Source organism: Sciurus vulgaris, assembly GCF_902686455.1.
Source record: "Sciurus vulgaris genome assembly, chromosome: 10".
NCBI lineage: Eukaryota > Metazoa > Chordata > Mammalia > Rodentia > Sciuridae > Sciurus > Sciurus vulgaris.
In genome coordinates this window covers 54,622,967-54,647,036 of record NC_136470.1, presented here as the reverse complement: position 1 = coordinate 54,647,036, position 24,070 = coordinate 54,622,967, and the positions used below count along the sequence as shown (strand labels likewise).

The window sequence follows — 24,070 nt, the reverse complement described above, 5'->3', positions numbered from 1 at the left end:
GTTAATGTTGTCTTACCTTAGCAGAATTCCATGCCCTAACAGACTGGAACAGGGAATAGTAACACATTAAGTGTCTGGACAATTTTGTTCGGACCCAGTAGGTTTTGTGTTGGTGCTGAGATAAATGAAGTAATCCCAAAGTTTGCTACTTGTGACCTCCAGGAAAAGCTTCAATTGATGGAGTAAAAAACTTAAAAGACTCCTACCAGGAGTTACCATGGTTTATTCCTGTGATAGAAGACATACATTTAATGAACGCTTCAATCTGTAATCTTTTAACTCTTAGAGAAATTTTTCAGTAGATTGAATTGACTTCCTTTCTTTCAAAAGTTGCTTTATATGCTGTTGATTTCTTCCTTCATTTATTAAATCCAAACTTTAAAGGTAGACACTTATAAACAACCATATCACACAGTAGAATGTAATAAGCGTGCTACTGTGGTATAAAGTGTCGTGTCACAGAGGTGTTAGAGGTGATGTTGCTGGCGGAGGGTGGAAAGCTGGTGAAAGCTGGTACAGTCCAGGTCTGTTTTTGGATTATCATGAAGTAGTGGGCATATTAGACTGAAGGGATGATAAGTGATTGTTAAGTGAGAGCAGGTGAATTAAAGGATGGTAGAAGTTCTGACTGCTTTGGGAATTTGGATTTAATTTATTTGATAGGAAGATAACCATTGAAGTATTCTGTACAGGCAGAGGAAAAATCAGCACTATTCCTTGATACGTTACTCTCTAGACTATGAAGATTGGATTAAGAGAAAAGAAACTGAAGGCAGTAAAAATTATGAAGGGGAATTAAAACAGTATGGGTAAGAAATCATCAAGGGTTGGTGTAAAGAATTGGCAGTAGGTACAGCAAGTGTTGATTCAGAAGTGGACGACATTTTGGAGGTAAATATAGGTCTTGTGACCCTTCAGTATTAGTATATGAAACAGAAGATGAAGTGAAAGTGACTCTTGAGGTTTTCAGCCTAGTTGACTCTGAAGACAGTGATGCCCTTAATGAGATAAGGAACATAGGAAGGAAAAGAGGGGGTTGGTGTATAAGTTTGTTTGGGGCCATGTAGACTGCGTTTCACCTGCCAGAGAGAAATCCATTTTGAAGTCAGAATGAGTGTGCAGTTCCAGAAAGAAGTTGAAATTAATGTGTATTTGGTAGATGTGTTCATAAGGTTAGCATCTCAAACTTTAGAACTGCAATAGATTTCTTATGAAGAGAAGAGAGTCAGAGACAAAGTCAGATAAGCAAAAATTTGAAGCATGGGGAGTATAATTAGAGGGCAGTGAAGGAAACAGAATCCTAGAAAGAACAGGGATGAGAAAGGTAGAAAAATAATTGGGGTATTGATTTTTTTGGGAGAAACAACTTTCAGAAGGTAGTTTCAAATTCTGTTAATACTAAGTTCAAGTTCAGTTAGAGAAAACCAAACAGCAAAAAGAAGGGACTCATTGAATTTCATGACTCAAGGGCATTGCTGATATTTATAGAGTAACTTCACTTATATGATGGGGCTATATTAAATGAGTATGTAGATCATTTAAAAAATATTCTGGTTGTAACAGATAAATAGGAAGAAAGTTCTGATTGCTTGAGAATTTAAGGAGAGTTGAAACTAACTCTCAAAGAGTGTATTGTGGCAGGGTTCATGATAGGAGAGGTTATAGATTTACAGGAAGGGATGCAGGTAGAGAATGACTTAAGATATAAGGGAAGAAGAAATAACAGCATAAGTGGCATCCTAGATTATAATGTGGGAGGGAAAAGCTAGGAACCAGTAGCAGAGTTAACCAGTAGTAGATAAATGTATCTTCCACTTAGACAAGAGGGAAGTAAAGGAAAATACAGAGAAGTTCTGAAGGAATTTATAAATTTCATGTTGGATTGTTAGGAAGTAAATTAAGGCATATTATTTGTAATTTTAAGCCATGTTTTAATATTGTATATTATGGAATAGACATTATATATTTTAGGCAGTTTTCTAGCAATTAAGTGGGTAAATAAGAAAACAATTGAAATGGAAATCTGTTCTCATCTTTTATATTAAAATCATCTTATATGCTGTGACTTTAATAGTACTACTATGCTATTTTTATGCATTCTGGTTATTAAGTTTTGTTTTTTAAAATGTGTTTGTATATTGCTGAGTAACGAAAGATGTATTTTGGTAATATTCAACAACCTTTTATAGCTTTTTAGCATGTTAATATTTAAATAATCATTAAGCGTACTCTTAACACAGCTGCTTTTAAAGGTAGTTATTAATGTTCTACCTGTTAAGAGATTGAGTACTTACCCCAAATCTGAGAATCTCTCAGATTTGAAAGAACTAGATGATTCCATGTAATATTACCTGGGCTTGGACTTATTTCTTACATAGAACATTCCAAATACTTTAAAGTTTTCAGTTAGCATGAAGAACTTTATCAGCTAAAAGAATTTTTAAAAATCATGACTTTCAACAAAGTATATAGTGCCTTTGATCTCATTCTCATACCTTGACCAGATATGCAGAGAATATAAAATATGGACAGAGAAAAAATACTAGGAAAAAAATGAGTGCTGATTATGGAGCACTGAGAAGAACACTTTGCATTTTCTTTACTAAGAATTGTAACACACTAAGATGTTTCCAGAAAAAGAACTCTGCGCAAGGTTGCAGAGCTAATAAGGGGCAAGGCCTGATCCTAGGTTTGCTTTGAACCTTGTTTGCAAGGAATATTTTCGCTATCTAATAACTCTTTCTTACATTTTAGCTGGAAATTTAAATTATGGAATGACTAGACATCTCTTTAAATGTTAAAAGTACTCCCAGAATAATTAATGGTTTTGAAATTATTGTAGTAGTAACATCCTAATTTTATATTTGTGCCTTTGCTTTGATATGGTAGAATATATATATTTGTGAATACATATTTATTGAAATACATATATAGTATATGCATTTTTTTGGGATGGGTTCCAGGGATTGAACTCAGGGGCATTCAACCACTGAGCCACATTCCCAGCCCTGTTTTGTATTTTATTAGAGACTGGGTTTCACTGAGTTGCTTAGTGCCTCACTGTTGCGAAGGCTGGCAATCCTCCTGTCTTAATCTTCTGAGCTGCTGGAATTAGAGGCATGTGCCACTGCACCCATCTATAGTATATGCATTTTATACATTTATTTTATGTATTTGAAGCAGTGCAGACTATGTGTACAGAGTCTTCTTAAAAAATCTTTAAAAACACTTAAATATGGAAGTCAGTTGTGTACTGATGGGGACTGGAGGTGTAGTTCAGTGGCATTGTGCTTACCTAGCATGTGTGATACCCTGGTTTCTATCCCCTGCACAACTATCAACAAGAACACCAACAGTAAAAATTGAGAGAGTACCTGATTCTTAAGTCTAAACATCAGGTTTCTGAGCAGCAACCTTAGCTAGTTGCATTTCTGTTTTAGTACTGTCATTTCAAAATGAGGAGATTTTTCTTGGTGATTCCAAAGTCCTCTTTATAACTCCAAAATTCTTTGAGTCATTATCCATATATATAGGGAGCTTGTAAAACAATCCAAAATCCAACTAACCCAATTAATATATAGACAAATGAGTTAAATAGACATTTCTCAAGAGAAATACAAATTCTAATAAATACATGAAAAATATTCAACATGGCTTATGATCAGGGAAATGCAAATCAAAAGTACATTGAGATTTTATCTCACTGCAGTTAGAATGGCAGTCATTAAGATAAAAATAAGTGCTCATGAGAATGTTCAGGAAAAGAAACATTTATACACTGTTTTTGGGATTGTAAATTAGTCTAATCACTATGGAATCCTCAAAAGACTTGGAACAGAACCATCACATGATGCAAGTATACCACTTCTTGCTTTTTTTCCAGAAGAATTAAATTCAGCATACTGTAATGATTCATGATTCATGCATACCCATGTTTATAACAGCGCAGTTCACAATAGCCAAGTTATAGAACCAGCCTAGGTGTCTGTCAACAGATGAGTGGATAAAGAAAGTAAGGTATATATTCACAATGGAGTTTTACTCAGCCATAAAGAGAAGAAATTATGTCATGTGCAGGAAAACAGATGCAACTTGAGAGCATTACATTAAGTGAAATAAGTCAGACTCAGAAAGTCAAAGGTCCTATGTCTTTCCTCATACCTGCAATCTAGAGAGAAAAAAGGAAAAAATAAGGAGGATATCATGAAAATTGAAGGAAGACCAGTAGAGTATAGGAGGGATAACAGGAGGAGAGAGGAAGGAAATAAAAGGGAAGATACTGGAGAATGAAATTGACCACATTATGTTGTATTCATATACAAGTATGTCACAGTCAATCCCACTATTATGTGTAATTTTAATTCACCAATAAAAAAAAATTAAGACATTGACTACAATGGAGTTTTCAGCCTAATTCCAATACTAAATGCTTTGACTTTTAGTTCAAGAGAAGAGTGATATTGCTAATGAAACAATTCTTTTATGCACTCATTGACACCCTAAGAAGTTTATAATTTTATAATGGGTCTGTGGATTTGTTTCTTTGTGAAAGCTCTCTTTATTGGAACCAGCTTTCATTCTAAGGAGCAACTCATTTATTTCTAGAAGAGATCTAAGCCATTTGAATGTGAACTTGAATCTTGTGGTTAGCTTGATTTTTCTCCTTAATATACTATTTCTAGAAAAGCCATTTTTCTTTTTCTGGCTTTTGCAGTTCCTTGAACATAGCAGGCACTCAATAAATATTTATCGAATGGAATTGAATTTGACTTGCTTTGAAGTTATAGTCCTGGTGTAGGGTTATTCATTTTCTGCAGGAGCTGTCATAAGTCACGGAGTTTAATAGTAATCCTACTGATGAACTGAACACTCAGTGGCATATAGAGGTTCAGAGTTGTATGTTTCACTTTCCAAGTGCAAATTCAGAAAACAGTGTGGCCCTCAGAGGCTTGATGAACTGACTCCAGTCTATTTCAGGTTTCTGGTGCCACTTAACCTACAGCCTTCCCACGCTTCCATCTTTTAGAATAACTGCTTTTACTTTCAACATGTTTTGCTCTCTTGTGCCTCTGAAACCTTCCACACTGCTCTGTCTGGAATCTTCTTTTTTATTTTTTGTTTCAAATTTAGGTATGCTTTTCTTGATGCTCCTGTGAATTTGAGTGAGCTGCTTCTTTTCTCCTATAGCACTTTGTTTGTACTCTCCTCTATCATGGTCCTAAATTCTCTTATAATTCTTTCTTGATCCACCAGGCTTGCCCACTAGAAAACTCCCTGAGGGCAGGTCTGTGATTTATTCATGTCCGTATTCCCATTGCTGAAAACAGTGCCTGACATATAAACCTTTGTTGAATTAACACATGGGTTCTGAAGTTCATGTAAATTTACTAATGAAATAAAATAAAAATGGAAACGAGTTTAGAAGGAACCATTAATTATATGCATGATTCTAATTAAATTGTGATATAGTTAGAAAGATCAGCTAGAGATTCAGAAGATGCAGGCTCTTGTGTTGGATTAATGATTTTTTAATAGTCCCTTAATCTTTGAAGTTCTTAGTTTTCTTATCTGAAAATGGATGAATTGGATGGGATCTTTACTAAGATCCCTTAGAGCAAGAATTACATTGCTCCTAAGTTAATTATGGAGAACTAGGTCTTTTCTGCCAGACTCCTTAAGGCAGGAAGAATATTCTATTCATCTATAATTTCTTGGCACTAAACTCAGTACCTGATATATCATAGTTATTTAAACAATTTTGCCCAATGAAACAATACATTCCAACATGGAATTAAATTTTAAATAAAGCAAATGAGGCAAAGATCAGGTAAAGAATAGTGAAATGAATATCCCTAAATCTTAAAAATATCTTTCAAAGAACAGTTATTTAGAGTGTCTGAAAAAATACCTGACAGAAAATTTTCAATAATCATTTAAAAAACTGACCACTGGAGGAAATGAATTGGAAGCTGCCTTGTCCACTAACTACAAGTTAATGATTTGTCAATATGTGACATGTTGTACAAATACATGTTGCTGAAATTAAACTGTGTTGGCTTCAGGAAGTTGGTGGCAATATTCTTGAAACTTCTGTATACTTGTGATAGTATCTTTTGGTTTAAAGAATGGAAAAACCATGTCCTATTTCAATCAGGATTTGTTTAATCACAGACATATTTGGATGTTACTCAGTCTTTTGGGAACAGTGAGCTTCCCTGGTTATATCGATGTATCACACAAGTAAAAACGTGGTAGAAAAGCTATATATATTCATAAAGATTTTGTTTTGTTTAATAAATGAGATACCATCTTACCTTTTCAGAAATTTTTTGGAGATCAAAATAATCTTATATTTAAACTAAGCCTATATCTGGATTATTAATTTGAATACTTGTAGAATATGATTATGAAAATAAAATATAATACCTTAGGTTAAAAACATTCTATATGTATGTATTTGTACATTTCCCCCAGAATAAGTGAACCGGTTAGTCCATTCATCATTCATTTATTAGTTATATTCTATGTTCTAAAGAATTCTGTTTTGTACACTGTATGCAAAGTGGAAGAAGACATAGTAATGTCTTAGGTTAATGTGAGAATTAGTTGTCTTAAATTAAAGGCTGATGCTTGGTAATTTGATCCAGATCTCCCTACCCCTCAATGCAATAATTTCTTAAAGAAAGCAATTTGATAGCATAAGTATTCTTTTTTTCATTTGCTGTTACATTAATTGGTTGTGTTTGTGGTTCTTGAAATGATTATTTTTCTGTTTGTCCTAGGCTTTTTGTGACTATCATGTTTTTTTGAATATTGAAACCCTTACCATTTGGAAGGGACTTTTAAAGATAAAGAATACAAAATGGATATGAAAGTGAATTTTTCTTCTAGAATTTATCTATAGATACCAGTGACATAATCTAGACTAGTTTTGGCTCTGTACATTTTTTTTTTTTTCTGGTACCAAGGATTGGACTCAGAGGGGCTTAAACACTGAGCCACATCCCTAACCCTTTTATTATTATTTTTTTTTATTTTGAGTGTCTTACTAAGTTGGTGAGGCTGGCTTTGAACTTGCAATTCTCCTGCCTCAGCCTCCTGAGTTGCTGGGATTACAGGTGTACACTACCACTTCTGGATGTTTTTTGATTCTCTTCTATTACTCACATATAATTTCCAGTCCTTGGTGATTTGGACCTTTTTGCTGCCATCATAGATGGTAGGCACTGGTAGGCGCTTGAAATATTCCTGGAACCATTCTTTTTTTTTTTCAGTATTATTTAAATTTTGAAAAAAATTGCATTTTAGGTATACAACATGGTATTTTTATATGCATGTATAGTGAAATGATTACCTCAGTCAGAAAAATTAACATGTCCAATTACCTTCTGTAATGAGTTACCTTTGGTTTTGTGGTTAAAAACACATAAAATCTATCCTCCTGGCCACTTTTCAACATATAAGATATTATTAACCATAGTCTTCATGCTACGTATTAGATCTCTAGGTTTATTCATTCTACTTAACTACCATTTGCATCCTTTTACCTGCTTCTTCCCATTCTCCTCCCCCTCCCTGCCTTTAATTACCAGTGTTCTACTGTTTCTATTTATTTGATTAAGTTTTACATTCTTTATATAAATGAAATCAGTTATTTTCTTTGTATGCCCTGCTTGTATCGGACTGCTGACAATGATTTCTTTATAGAAGTGCCTGCACTCCTTATATACAACTTCCAGTAAACCCAAAATCTTATGTCCAACTCAGCTTCTCATCAGCAAGATTCCAGAAATGCCTATTGCCCATTCCAGTTCACCCAGTAGGGTAAAGTGTGATGGAAGTGAAGTAATACTGGAAGGAGACAAATTTTAATAAATTGTATTGAAGACATTTTACTATTAAAAAGTTTAAAAAATTATGATCATATGACTATATGAGCATACAATTATGATATGTGATGAGGACCTAGAAGGTCATGTATCCCCAGGGCACAGAAGCTTACACTTCACCATCTTCTCAGTAAATCTGACTTTATGTGTACATTTTGTCTTTTGTAAATTACTGCACTATTACACTACTTAAGCTTTTGTACATTTCCCAAAGATTTTAAGAAATGTTTAATTGAATCGTTCTTTTTTTTTGATAGTTATTTCCTATATAACCATTTATTTTATTTTTATATTTTTATTTTTTATTTATTTTTTCTTTTTAGATACACATGACAGTAGAATGTATTTTGACATAATTTACATACGTGGAGTGCAATTCATTCTAATTAGGATCTCATTCTTATGGTTGTGCATGATGTGGAGTTTCACTGGTCGTGTATTCATATATATGAACTTAGGAAAGTTCTGTACTATTCATTCTACTGTCTTTCCTCTTCCTACACCCCTTTCCCTCATTCCCCTTTGTCTAATCCAGTGAACTTCTATTCTCCCCACTGCTGAGCTTATTGTGTACTAGTATCCATACATCAGAGACAACACTTGGAATTGGACAGTTCTTGATATTCCAGTTGGAAGGGTAAAATGAGCTGAGCTTACTTATTGTTGGCTAAATCACATGAGCATGTGGAAGTGAATGCAGCACATAGTATAATTACTACCCTTTTCTGGTGGCTGAGGCATTTTCAGTTCTGCAGGCAGCCCTGAATGCCCCAGTGGTTGGGTGGCACCTGCTGCAGTGACTGGGTATCCATGTTTATAGGCCTAGGAGACGATGTGGGGAGGTGGAAAAGACTCATTCTGATCTGACACCCATTTAACTACTTAATAACTCAGTTGTTAAAATTGCACCTCTGTTTTATTCTCCTCAGGGTAGAGAAATAATATACCAAAACATTAATTAAAATCTATGAGAGAGCTTTAGCTGGGAGTTCACTGTAGTATAATAATGTCTAAATGTGGGACATTATTTGCTAGCTGAAAGGGCCATTTCCTCATTTTTATTAAAAAAAAAATAAAGAGATCAGTGGTATACAGCAATCCACGCATTTAGACATTGTAGAAGATAATTAAATGTTAGGGGTTGAAAGTAAGGATGTGGTATAGTAAAGCCTGACTAGAGAAGAAGAGAATAGGATTTGATTATATTAAGACAAATGTGAAAATTTGCTAGTTCTTCATAAACAGGAGTTAGTAACTTAATATCATAACTAATATTATGGAAAATGATGAAATACAGCAAAGGTTTATTCATTTCTCATTTTTCTTTGAAGAAAAATATGATTCATTTAAGAATATTTTATTTTTGTCTTTGTTTTTAGGTAAGACTGTGCCAAAATCCTAAACTTCAGTTGAAAAATAGCCCACCTTATATACTTGATATTTTACCTGATACATATCAGCATTTGCGACTTATATTGAGCAAATATGATGACAACCAGAAACTTGCCCAACTGAGTGAGAATGAGTATTTTAAAATTTACATTGATAGTCTAATGAAGAAGTCAAAACGAGCAATAAGACTTTTTAAAGAGGGCAAAGAGAGGATGTATGAAGAACAGTCACAGGACAGGTAAGAATATTCCAACTTATTATTTTTTTTAGTATTGTCATTTAATGTTGCCTTTTTTTTGCCTTATAGTTGACATAAATGTCACCATGTATTTATTTTGGAGAAAATGTCATTCACTTTTTATATTTGCTTTTCACATTGTTTAATGTTTTACATAAATTTGTTTATGATGATAGCTAGTTCATGAGTGTGTTCTTATTTTCCTAATTGACTTTATTTTAAGGAACAGTTTTAGGGTCACAGAAATATGCAGAAAGTGTAGTTTTCACCCCCCCCCCCCCTTTTGTATAATTCACATTTGTTTGCAAGGTACATTTGTTATAGTTGATGAACCAATATTGATACATTATTATTGACTAAAACCTAGAGTTTACATTAGGGTTTACTGTTTGTTTCATGATTCGGTGGTTCATAAATGCGTAATATAATTGTCTACCATTGAAATATCATAAAAAATAGTTCCAATGTCCTAAAAATGCCCTGTGCTCCACCTGTTTTCCCTACCCCTTCTTATCTCCTGAGCCCCTGGCAACTACTGATTTTTGACTGTCTCCATAGTTGCCTTCACCTGATGTCCTATAATGGGACTCCTACAATATGTAACTTTCTGACTGGCTTCACTTAATACACATTTAAGAATTCTCCATGTCTTTTTATAGCTTGATAGTTCATTTCTTTTTTTTTTAATTTTTTATTTTTACATGCTGCATTTTGATTCATTGTACATAAATGGGATACAACTTTTCATTTCTATGGTTGTGCACATTGTAGATTCATACCATTCATGTAATCATACATGTACATAGGGTAATGATGTCTCTCTCATTCCACCATCTTTCATACCCCCGCCCCCTCCTCCCTCTCATTACTCTCTATATAATCTAAAGTTCCTAAATTCTTCTCGTACCTGCCACCCCCATTATGTATCATCCTCAACTTATCAGAGAAAACATTTGGCCTTGGGTTTTTGGACTTGACCTATTTCACTTTGCATGATATTCTCTGGTGCTATCCATTTATCTGGAAATGCCATAATATTATTTTTCTTTATGACTGAATAATATTCCATTGTGTATATATACCACAGTTTCTTTATCCGTTCATCTGCTGAAGGGCATCTAGGTTGGTTCCATAATCTAGCTATTCAAAATTGAGCTGCTATAAACATTGCGTCATTAATACTCCATTTTATGGTTATGCCACAGTTTGTTTTTCTGCTCATATATTGAAGAACATCTTGATTACTTCTAATTTTTGGCAATTATGTGCAAAAGCTACTATAAATGATTGTTCATGCAGGTTTCTGTATGGATGTAAGCTTTTGAGTAAACACCTAAGAGCATGGTTTCTGGATTATATGATATGTCCATGCTTAGCTTTGTAAGCTCCTAGACTATCTTCCAAAGTGGCTACACCATTTCACATCCCCACCAGGGATGAATTAGAATACCCAGTATGCTATTTCCACATCAGCATTTGGGATTGGAGACAAAGGTATTTAAGACACAGTTTGATTGAATCTCTGGGTGTCATAACCATAGGTAGGAGATGTAGCATCAGTCTCTCTACTTATTGTTACATGGCAAACTGGACTGTGTGGTGGAGACTGAAGGGACATCAGCTGAGTCCTTTTATGGTCAGGGTTCTTAACATGGAGATTCCTCATTAATGCTTGTTGTTTGGCTTTTTCATTATTTAATTTCATGATCCACATTAAGCCAAATAAAGAATATGATAGATTTTTTCCCCCCATTTCTCAGCATTTTTAAATTTATCTAGAGTATTTGGTGATATGATGAGAATGTATTTCTAACTAGAAAACCCATATTAATTAAGATATGCAATGTCTTAACATTGATTATATCTAGTTTAAGATACTTAACCTCTTTGGATTTTATATTCCTTACTTTAGGAAAACCCCTTCAAAACCTTTAATGTTGCTTTCAGGTTGGAAAATCTAGCATCATTTAGTTTAAGTTTGTATAATGGAAAATTTAGTTATCTAGATATGTGGACTCTAAAGTTGTCTGTAAATACTGGTCAAAGAAATACCCATAGTACATAAAGTCATCAAATTCAAACAGAAAAACCCTCTGCCAAAGGTAGAATGACATACATTTTTATATATTTAAAAACTTCTCTCAACTTGATGATGGATGGATCCTCCATATACTCCTAAGTCTACCAATTATGTTAACTATGGGCTTCTCACTTAATATGCGTGGACCACAACTGATAGAATTTTGAGGGTTGTAAGTATTTCAGTTCCTCTGTAGCTTTAAAGCACTAAGACTTTCCAGAAGTACCAATGAGAATTTGAATTGCCTCAGAATTCCAGAAATTAGATAGAGAAGGATCACATGCTTTTTTTTTTTTTTTTTTTTGGCGCTAGGGATTGAACCCTGGGGCACATAACCACTGAGCCACATCTTTATCCCTTTTTATGTTTTGAGGTAGTGTCTCCCTTGCTTAGGACCTGACTGTGTTATTGAGGTTTAACTTGAACTTGGAATTCTCCTGTCTCAGCCTCCTGAGTTGCTTGGATTACAGTTGTGCACCACCTTGTCCAGCTGAAAATTATATTTTTCATTTGGTAGGCCTGTTATTGATTTAATGAAACTAAATTGTTTTATAGATGTCACTATAACTCTTAATTCACATTTAATATCTCTGGAGTTCTTGGTGAGCCAGTTAAGTCATCCATTAAATTTTACTTTCTAGGTTATTAGGACACTAACAACGTGTGCAATTTCTAGGTTTGGAAACTTGAGTGGAAACAGGATTTTAATTGGATGTAGTATTGAGGTAGTAAACTTGTATCCCACTTTTACATCTTCCATATTAAGTTGAAACAATTTTTAACTCATTAACTCAGTAGACATTTTATACTTACCATTACAATTACAAATTTTAATGTTTTTAGCTTTTTTTTTTTTACATGAAAGCATAACATGGGGGACTTCTATAAATTTTGCTTGATTATGTACAGACTTCTGTGGATGATGGTAGATCATGATGAGGCAGCTCTATAAATTCTTTGCATTTGCATTTTAAGTGTCCAAGTGAATTTTGCTCATTCCTTCCTAAATTCAACCATTTATTAGTTTCTGTGCTGATGTAGCATATCCCTAGTTGGATTTCACTATCATCCATGTTCCATTTTCTGATGGTATTCTGTGGCCAGGGTTTTTTTTTTAAGTGCAAAATTTGCATTAGATAATTGCCTAATCATAATTCATAATAGTGTACCACACTTGGTACACCATGACAAGGATGTAGACTTTTGATTTGTTTCTTCTGGTAGTAATATAGTTGTATAAATCACTTCTTAGTTCTGTTAGGATTCTTAATGCAAACTGGTATGAAGTATGCTAATGCACATGGAGCTCTGGACATTTTGCTTTGTAGAACATAACAGAAACTTCTGAGAGTGCTCTTATGGTAGTTAGACAACAGTATACTGTTTAGAAGAATGACTCTAGTGACTATGTAAGACACAGTCATTATTGGGAATATCATAAATTCTCTGAAAAATCTCTTTCCTTATGCAAGTAGCTCACTAGGGTCATTAGTATCATTAAGTTAAAACTGAATGACAGTTATAGTAGAAATAGTAATTTGAAATTCATCGATTAAGCCAGTATTACCTCAAGTGACTTTACATTTTATTGAAGAATATTGGAATGAGTTCATGAATCAAAATGTTTATTTTAATGTTCTTGCATCTCTGTTGTGCCACTCATAATCTTCTTTCTGGACTGATTTTAAATATAATATAACAGTAAATAGAAAAAAAAAAATTATGGTATCAGTTCCCAAACTGGTTCTGTTTTGATGATTGCTGAAGAATGAGTAGCCTGAAATTTCAAAGCAATTTCACATAAATGTAATATACATTGAATATAGTAAATACATAAATAAATTAAATTTAAAAAATGAATGGCAGTCCATATATTTCCTAGATACTCAAGTCTGTCCTATAGGAGGAGTGAGGTAGAAATTATAGTTAGGTAAAAGTATTTGTTGCTGAAATAGACATTTAAGGCACAGTGAATACCTCTTGTCTTGAGAATGGTCAGAATAGTGATTTGTAGCAGAGACAAAGCCTGAGTAGGCTGTGTACCTCCCTCCACAGTTACAGTAAACCTCCTTCTCTTGTGTTGCTTTTCCCCCTGTGTAATTTACTTTTTTGCCAATTCTTTTCTCTTTGTACAGACAATTGAATCTCATACTAAGTTGGTTCTTCTCCAGTGACTAAACCATTCTGGGAAGAGTAATTCAGTGATTTCTGGCACCCACAAGTTAAAGTGCGTGGGGGGAAAGGGTTTATGAAACATGTAGTCTGGAGTACAAGGAAGAGGAGATGCTTTTATCAGACTGCTATTTTTAGTGGCAAAAGTCAAAAGAGATGTGAAGGTAGTTTTATTGCTGTCAAATGTATCATGGACAAGAAGGACCTTCTGTGAATCTTGGCAATTTGATCAATTGACCTTTTAAATAGAACATTTCTTCTTTCATCAGAAAGTATGTGTTCATCTACTGCTCTTCCAGGCTTAGTGCTGGACACCATGGTTTTGAGAATATCCAGAGATGATGGTCTAATGATACTGAAGTTTTCCCTATGTTAGAACTTCCTTAGCGAGTCAGGGAAATACTAAGCATTTCCCTTCTAATACTTGGCTTTACAACTGAAACAACCAAAAGTCAACTGAAGTGGAAAAAAAATAGTTCTGTGTTTGACAAATCTGAAGAGTATGAAATCTTTAAAAAAATCAATGTCAAAGAGGAAAACATAGATGTTTCTAATCATATCATTTCAAAGTCCCTGGTTCATTCTTTACACACTGGTGTTGTAGAAGACAAATCAATTTCTAGACTGGGATGTATGTATGTATGTGTGGGGAGGAGTGTTTGCATTTTTACATGATAATATCCAGACTGCTTAAAATTTCGTAGAGAAGTATTTCAACATAGAAAAATTAATCCTTGAGGAGGTTAGACTTTATTTGATATTTTTCAGAAGCATCAAGCAAAATCTTTTTCTCTATTGACCTGGCTGAACAAAGGAAAATGCATAATCTGCTCCATTAAAAAAGTGCCTTTCTCCTTTGAGGACTATAAGTCATTTGCTTGCTGTCACCATACTTGCATTGTAATTTATGACATAGTGTTCCAAGAATGTTTGGAATATTCTTGACGTATTAAAATACATAGCTAGGTTAAAAGTTGAATCAAAAAACAAACAAAAATGAGTATTCAAACTCAGCAGCTACGTAACAAAACACAAAGCCATAAACAAACCGACTTCCTGTCCTCGTAGCACTGTGTGATATTATTGCTTTTGGCAAGAACAATATGGTATTAATTTAAATGCTTAAATTTGTATAATTAAAAGTGCTTGCTGATTGCATGTTCCTCAAGGTCGTTTTGAAATTCCTCATGGCTTTTCAGTTCACCACCTAAACAGATTGACCTGTATATACAATTTGGGCTTTAACAAGTAGTTTTAATAATTACTGGGCCTCACAGGATCAAGGCCTTGCTTATAATACCACATTTAGCACCATGCTTTCTCATAGGCAGCTCTGTATGTTGGGGAGAAAGTGAAGAAAGAGTGGTTTAACTCTGTATAGGAATGTGGAGCTAAGGAATCTCATGGTCTGATGCCATTTCTGTTCCTAGTGTTCTTTGTAACTTTAGTTGGCTTTCCGATTCCAATGTAGTTTTCAGTTTTTAAAATACTTTCTGGATATTCACAACCTTTTCATCTCAGATATTTCAACATCATAAAATGAAGATGTAGTTGTTTCAGACTAAATACTGCTCTTGGAACATCATTTTATTTAATACTTTTTCAAATCCAATAGTAGTTTTTAGTAAAAATATTTTTATTATAATAATTATTTGCAGCAGAATTAATCATAAGGAGATTTTGTCTTTTATAAATAAATTGCACTGTATTGAATGCTTTCCATGAAATATTTATTATTTAATGATGTATGAAAGAGAATGGTTTATACTCATTTACATAATTTTACAGTTTAAAAAATTAACCTAGTCTTTGTATAACTTTTCTGTTTGTTTAATTTGAGTTTCATGAGGATAAGCGATGAATTACAAGTAGAAAATATGATTTCTAAATAAGACTACAAATTTCTTTTGAGCACAAGTTTTTTTTAATATCATTCAATTGTTATCTGTATTTTTCTGTATATACATTTTTGGCATTTTTTTCTTTAAATGGGAAACTAGGGAAATTAAAACATCAATTTTTGCTATTTTAAAATAATCTAGTATAGATGTAATCACATATTAGATTCAGAAGAAAACTAGTAATACCCAATTCTGTTATGTCTGAAGCATGTCTGCCAGGTAGGAAATGGAATTTTCTTTAGAAAACTTGAACACTTTTCTGAGATTGCTTTACCATAAATGAATAAAGAGTTTATTTAGTCTTTATAAGAATATTTTCATGCATATTGCAAGCATCTGAGAAATGTGAATAGACTTTCCTCAAGTTTGGAAATGAAGGGGCTCATTTCTTTAACACACCAAGAAAGTAGAGGCCACAAGTAAGTTATTTAGACAAATGTTTTCAAAGTTAAACAAAGGGAGTCTGTTAGAGTGGGCAGGTGAGAACTTGCAGACTCTTTGACTGTTACAGACTTTATGGCCCTCTGTATGGCTAGCTAAAAAGTAATTTTCTTCTTGAAGTGAAAAGTGAAAGAGTTCCTCTTCTCCACCCCTAGCAATAGCTTCTTTGGGCTACATTTTTTCAAAGTACAAAAGAATAATTTTTTTAAATAAATTGTTGATATACAACCCATTTATTTATGATTTATTTTGTCTATTTATTTTTAGCCCCATGTTAATACTATCAACCCCTAACTCCTGTTTTTTAGTTACTAAAATTTTATTGCTACTTACTTGAATTTTTTTCAAGTTGGATTATATGTTATGCACACATAATATTTAGATTTTAAATGGGGGAATTTTTCCTATAGATTAGAGTTCATTAAATGTTTATAAATTCCCTAGATAAACATTACATGATAAGACAATAAGCAAACTCACAAGACTCAAGTGAACTTGGCTTTATGGTTGAATACCTTTTATGTTTTTCAGTCTTAAGGCAGCTTATTAAAATTGATGTTTTCCTTTCAGTAAATATCTGGTGACATTCAAATTTGATAATTAAAATCCAGAAGCACTCAAGAAAGAATGCCTGTTTTTGCTTTCATAATAACAATACTCCCACAAAGAAAGTTGATGAATGATGTCTTTCAAGTGGCAGATTTGTTATTTAGTTAGAGAAAGCTCCTTTGGCAGTTTCTTACAAAACTAAATTAAAGTCTGTTTATAAAACAGACAAGCTGCAGTGATAATCCTGTAGCCTGAGGAGTGCTTGGTTATGCAGCCTGAGAAGAGTCTTGTTTTTCAGTGATTTCACAAAGAAGCAGAGGATCCAGGAATCCAAACAGATTAGTATTCAGTGCTAATTGGGTAGGGTGTAAATAGTACTTACATCTATTTTGAAGTGAAGTACTTTGTAAGTATTCCATTCTCTAAATCCATTTTTAATATTAATATTTGTCTCCTTTTACTCATTGAACTTGAGTTTGTGTTTCACCATACATTGGTTGTTTATGGATGTGCTAATTATCCCAGCCTACCCTTATGAGAACTTTCCAAAAAGTACCATTTACAGATTAAAATTATGGTGGTTGAAGCCCATCTTGTTCAGTAGAGACACTGAGGAACAAATTAAACTGAAGGATAATGTGGATGTATTATTGAAGTGTATTGCTGTAAGCATTTGGTCATGTGATTATAATATACTACTTCACAAATAAATCACAAATGTGTGACTATATTAATTTCCTCAGGCTGTCATAACAAAGTACAACAATCTGGGTGGCTTGAGCAAGAGAAATGATAGCTTTGGAGGCTGAGAGTCTGAAATGGAGGTGCCTGCAGGCTGCTCTCATTCAAAAGCCTCCAGGGAAGGATGCTTGCTTATCTCTCTCAGCTGTTCATGGCCACAGGCATTCCTTGGCTTGTGTCCCAGAGACTCCAGTCCCTGGGTCACCTGGTGTCCTCCTCTTTGTATATCTGTGGCCAGATTTCTGACTTATTGGGACTCCAATATATTAAATTAGGGTCTGTACTAATCACAACATCTTAACCTCATTGTCTGCTAAGACAGTATTTCCAAATAAAGTCACATTCACAGGTAGCGTTGAGGTTAGAATTTCAACATATCTTTTTAGAGGACACAGTTCAATTCATGAAAGTTACTGACTGTGGCTGGGTAAAATCTATATAAGGAGGTAGAGGAAGAAGTTGAAACTCCTTAGAGTATATGTCATAAAAATGTAAAAAACTTTGGGTAGAATATGCCAAAGAAAATTACTTAAAAAGATAGAAAGTATTTTATTAATAGTCTGAATATAAAGTAGTCATCGATGGGAAATGTGTTTGACTAATGGTAATGATACCTTACTGACAATAGGTTACATAAAGAGGAGTGCTGCCAGAGACCCAGGATCTTTCTGGTTTGGTAATCCCCTTACTTAGTGGTTTGGGTTTACTTAAATTCTGTTCCCCTCATGGTTGTAGAATTCCTGCTACAGGTCTATAGTTTTCAAGACTGTGCAACAGAGCAAGGGGAAGGGAGCAGGAAACATGTCTGTGTTCCTTTAATCTTGAGTCAAAGAAAGCCCCAGAGCTTTTCCCCCACTTACTTCCTCCACCAGATTTCTCTTGTGTCTTCACCTCTGCTTACAAAATTGGAATTGGCTGTGTTGAAAAATTTAAATTGCAATTTCTATAGTAGACAAAGGCAAGGAAGAAAAGGAACTGAGAAAAGGTGTTTGGTCAGTCCATGGTATCTGTCAAAATAGATAGCCAGATATCCACAGACATAATTTATTTAAACATATCTTGTGGTATAACTTAGCTTTAAGGCTTATTTCTTTAAAAATATATTGTCAACTAATTTGTGATTAAAATTTGGTATTTAATTTTGATGGGTTTATGTTGTTTTCTTATTGTCTATGAAGAATTCACCATTAACAATATATTGAACACAAAATAAGCAAATGCCCATTGTTTCTTTACTCTATAAATATTGGATGGGATTTATATTGTAAATATAAAATATTTGACTGTTAAAGACTATTTTAAATAAAAACACAAATATGCATAAATGGAAAAAAAAATATATTGTCAAGAACTGTGCCACATCCCTGTACCCTAGTTCCTACAGAACAGTGTGAAAGCTATGGTGACGGCTAGGTGATGCCTTTTGTTTGTGACTTGGATCTTAGAAGAATCCCAACACTAATAATGGACAGCAGACCATTATGATCTTTGCCCTGGAAGGAAACATTCTCTTTAATGCTCTGGACAATAAACTTACTGTTTGTTCTAGAGGGAGACACTATCATTATCATCCTCAGCTGTTGCTATATGAATTTCCTAAAAGGATAGTCCCAAACAAAGGCAGTCAAGTGTCTCTGGTCACAAGGCCTGACATGACCAGAGACCAGATATGTGTGACCTGTGTTTTCCCCAGAATATGTATATTCAGTTCTTTCTTAGAAATCATAATTGGTTCTTAAGTTCTACCTTTTAAATGCTACTTAATACTAAGGATATAATAATACTTTTGTATTGTTAGTAAGACCATAATCTTGAGTTCTGCCATTCTAATATGTAATAAATTACCTATGTATATGACATATGTAATGTATATATTAAAAATCTCATGTGAAAAAGCATGTTGTCTAGATGAAGAGGTTTTTTTCCTCTGGGAATGGAAATCCAGGGCCTCACTCCTGCAAGGCAAGTGCTCTACGACTGGTCATACTCCAAGTCAGTGAAAACTCTGTAGTGTAAGCCCTTTCTATTCTTGGTCAATTTCTAGGGAGAAAAAATAAAATCAAAAATTAAAGAAAAAACAGATATACTGAGTGGTACATCTCTAGCCTGTTAACCCTTTAAAGGAGAAGACAATTCTGTTTTTTACCTTTTCTTTGAGGATACTTCATTCTGTTTTAAACTTTGAATATCTAAGCTTATGTTTCAACCTAAATAACTGGTTTCACTAAGTAAGGAAAAATGAAATTATGTGTTACAAGACAAGTATTTACTTAGGTTGTCAATGATGATGTCCATACCTCAAGATAAGTGGCAAGTTGTATAATTGCGTTCTCTGGAGAAGAGACATTGATGTGGAAGTTACACGACAGGTGTACATATGTGTTCATGTGATGTGTTTTTAAGTGCTATCTCATTACCAGTTGGCATGTCTAGCCTGCAGCTGTTGCCACGTGAAGGGTATTAGCATTGTAATGCTTTCTCAATTTTGTTTTAGGAGGACTCATTTGAACAATTAGCACATTTTATGCTTATGAAAATGACCCTTTCCTCATCTTCATTAAACTAGTATTAATATTTTATGTGAGCTGGTCAGTTCAGTGAAACTTTTTTTTTTTTTTTAAGCAAGACAGTTTGTATTCATTAGTTAAATTCAGAAGACATATTTAAAACTTTATTGCTTTAGCACACTTTCTTTAAAAATCTACATACACCTGGTAGACTTTTTAACCTTTTGTCTAGTCAGCGAAGTTTCTTTCTTTTATTGTACCTAAATATTTTTTCCCAGAATATATTAATGAAAGTAAACTTCAGATTATTTTACAGATGCTGAAAACACTTGCATTTTTGTTCCAAAGGTTTTCTGTAGGGCATTTGATTTTGCTGTCCAGATTATTCTTATTCCAGAAATATTAGAAAACCATAACTAGACTAAAAGATTTTGATAGGGGTCAGCTGGATCTCATTTATTTGATTAAAATAGGTTTTGTGGATTTTAGCAAACAGCAAATTCTTACAAAATATTTATATATATTTTCCTGTGTAATTCTAATTTTAGTTGTTTTCCTTACAAACGCAAGTGTAAAATTATTTTTTTATAAGGCAAGCAAAGTATTGAAGTTGGTGATGTATCATAATGCATTTTTTTTGACTGTAACAGTACTTGGTAAACTATAGCCTCTGGGCCAGATCCATCTCGTGCTGCTTTCTAACGTACATTTTCAGTGGCACACAGCCATGTCTGTTCATTTACTTAATGCCTGTGGTTACAGTGGCAGAGGTTAAGTAGTTGCCACATACTATATGGCCTGTAAAGCTGAAAATATTTACTATCTGGGCCTTTATTTAAAAAGTTTGCCAACTCCTGCACTATTGATAAAATCTTCTATAGCAATCTTAGAAGCTTGGCATTTAAAAAAGTAGATATTTTCTTTTCCATGTTGTTGTCTTTTCTGCCCTATTGAAGGCAGTGATGACTTTATGAATTGCTAACCATTGTGATCTTCTATGAGCAACAAAATGTTAGTAGTTAGTAGTAGGTTGTCAATGACTGATAGGTAAAGCCCTATTAGAATAACATTTTTCTAATGTGACAATATTCTGATGTATTTACTAATTTTAAAGTACAATAAATTTAGGCCCTTGTTAGAGTTTTTTTTTTTTTTTTTTTTTTTTTTTAACATAAGCTGTGCCACCAGTGTTGGACAGGCATTTAATCTAGTGGCTTTCCTGTATGTTCCATAGATCAGATCACTCATCACTCTAACCCTCTGGAATGATCATGAAGTATAGAGCACCAAATTTTGTATGAAACCTACTGAATTCATCAGTGTGGGATCTGAGCATCCATGTTTTTAAAAAGTATCCCAGCCATTTCTGATACCCTGCCTGCTCTACCATCCCTGTGAGTCAGATCAACTCATTTGTATAAGGATACCAAGGAGCATTGAGGTGGCACAGGTGGGAATAGAATCCTCGGTGTGTAGAATTGTTTCTCCTTATTAAGCTTTCCTTGTCACAACTGTAGGAGTCCACTCCCACCTGTAAGTCACTTAAAGAATACTCAGGAAGGATGCTATTCTGTTAGGCCTTTAGGGGTGTTTTGTTGGAAAGTATGGATTGAAACTCATTTCACGTTCTTTTCAGCTTAGCCTAATCACTAGCCCTGGAATTCACCTTTGTGTGCCTGTCTTTTATTCTGCCTTTGCCCTCTCACTTCCCTGTTTCCTCCTGGTTATACAGATCCTCTTTTCTATCAAAAGTACAGCTGAGGCTCCCACCCTGTCCCATTCCTATCTACCTCTGTTCAGCAATTTCCGATTGCAGTAGCCAAAATGTCATCTCTCTGTCCTTTGACTACAACATTTATCAAGGCCTTTCCTGTAGCAGTTAACTGTATATTGTCAGATATTGCTATCTTTGTTAAGTGGTGACAAGACATGCCACCAAGTGTCTCATAAATTTTTAAAGGAGAAAATCACTTCTGTGTCTCTACAACAGCATTCAGAACTGTCCATCATTCTTGGCAAACAGTGTAATAATGATTATTTTTCCAGATTACTGTGGGATTATTTTAAAATCCTCATTTATTCCTAGATTATGAGTTTCCAGGACCCATAGAGAGAGGGTAAAGAGAAAATTTTGTATTGGAAATTGTTTGGAAAAGCCTGTATTTTAGAATTTGTAAGTAAACTGTGAATATCACCTTCAGATTTGGCAGTGAGTGTCAGTGATTTTGGAAGGAAAAAATGTGGCTAAGTATAGTAATATCATTATTATTTATTTTAGAATAATTGTATTTTAAAGCAGTTTTAATTCTTAATGCATACAAATGTCTTTAATGCAATAGTATTCTTGAACAAAGTTCCTAAAATTACTACAGTTTTGAAGCATTTGTATGACACAGTGCCCTGGTAGCTTCTTTAGTGCCTGTAGGTTAAATCCTTAAGAGAAGTCCCCAGCTTCACTGTTGTGCCTGCTGTTGAGACACATAACCAGTGAACCTACACAGCTCCACTATTGACTTAGATGTTCTCTATCTGAATGCCTATGAATGTTTTCACTTCCTCTTATTCTTATTTTAACATTTCTTCAAAGACCATTTTTGTTTCTGTACTATGTTGTATTCATGACTCGGAAGACACAAGACTTTTCAGCAACTGGGGAATCCTCCCAAAATCTATGCTTTCAACATGAATGGTGCAGTTTCGTTTGGTCTGTGTTATTGAGAGAAGTACTCCATCCTCTTCTCAGCTTGCTCTGCAGCAGATGGTTGTTATGTCATTCACAGCTCCTGAGGGAGTGCATAAATGAACGTGCACAGATAATAAAAAACACCTTGTCTTACATTCTTGTTGATGGTGGTCCTTGATATAGATAAGGATTTTCAAACTTGAAAACTTCTTTTCAAATATTTTGGATTTTTACTAACTGCTTTTTCTTTTTCGTTTTTCTTTTTTTTTTTTTTTTTTAGTTTGCTTGTATCTTGGTGCTGCTGGGGATTGAACCCCAGTAGACAAGCGGTCTGCCACTGTGCTATGCCCCAGGCTACCATCTCCTTTTCTTTCCTTTTAAAAGGCAAGTCAGGGTGGTTGGATCTGGTATCCTTGTCACATATGCTGTCGTGTTCCTTCTTTTTTCGTATTTGTATGAGCATATTAGCTTTTGAGATACATCTAAGACATTTTGAATACGTAGGCAGGGCTTTTGTAGAAAGGAATTGCTGTTTTCTTACATCAGCCATTGTAGACTCAGAAACAGACTTGAAAGGAAAACAGAGGCATGTGTGTTCTCACTGCGAGTTATTGTTGCGCCCCCTCACATAGCTGTTAGGATTTGTCAGCAGTTTGTTTTGACTCACTATACCAAGGTGGGGGTGGTTTTGTGTGTTTTTGTAAGTTAACTAGTGTAGGATGTCAGTTATCTCAACTTTACCATTTTGTTGGCCATGATCCCTCCACGTAAAGAAACTGTCACATTTACCCCATTTCTCAGGCCAGATTTTGATACTGAAACTTTGCCCTTAAAATATTTTGCCCTTAAACTATTTCCAAATACTTTTCCTCTTACAACCATGAAGGTCAGAACCTCGCCTTTTTCTTATTTCACATTGCCTCTATGACATGTTCTTGGTATTTCCCCAAACTAATTTGAGAATCTACTTGAATTATCCTTTCAGTTTATTTCAATAGTTTTTCTATAATGGGAATTAATTTTTATTTATTATGGTAAGTTTAGAAACTCTTCCAAATCCACATATTCTTTCCTGGGAATATGTTTGTTTCAGAGACAGATAACTAGACTGGATCTATCTGTATATCTATGTATTTAGGATACTAGAGATATAACCCAGGGCACTTAATCATTGAGCCACATCCCCAGTTATTTTTTTTTTTTTTTAACTTTGAGACAGGGTCTCGCTAACTTGCTTAGGGCCTTGATAAACTGCAAGGCTGGCTTTGAACTTGGGATCCTCCTGCTTCAGCCTTCTGAACCACTGGAATTAACAGGCATGTGCCACCACACCCTGTTCCCACAGGATTATTCCGATCAAGTGTGACCAAGTCTATGGTGGCTCTGTCAGAAGGAGAGGAAGGGGGTCCTGGATTTGAAGGAGGCTTTTGATTTCAGAAGCCATTAGTGAAGAGGTGTCCTGGGTAGATCTGTCTTG

General features: G+C 34.2%; 1 protein-coding gene across 7 annotated transcripts in view; it reads left to right on the top strand.

The window, feature by feature from the left end:
- CBLB (Cbl proto-oncogene B) overlaps positions 1-24,070 on the top strand; it is a 207,877-nt gene that overhangs the window by 5,607 nt on the left and 178,200 nt on the right. For 6 of the 7 annotated variants that reach the window (XM_079100820.1, XM_079100816.1, XM_079100818.1 and 3 more), the window contains exon 3: positions 9,269-9,519. In XM_079100820.1, the coding sequence (XP_078956946.1) occupies positions 9,269-9,519 (251 nt within the window). Of the gene's footprint in view, positions 1-9,268; positions 9,520-24,070 lie in introns of those variants that run through there. The other variant, XM_079100821.1, reaches the window with a different exon arrangement.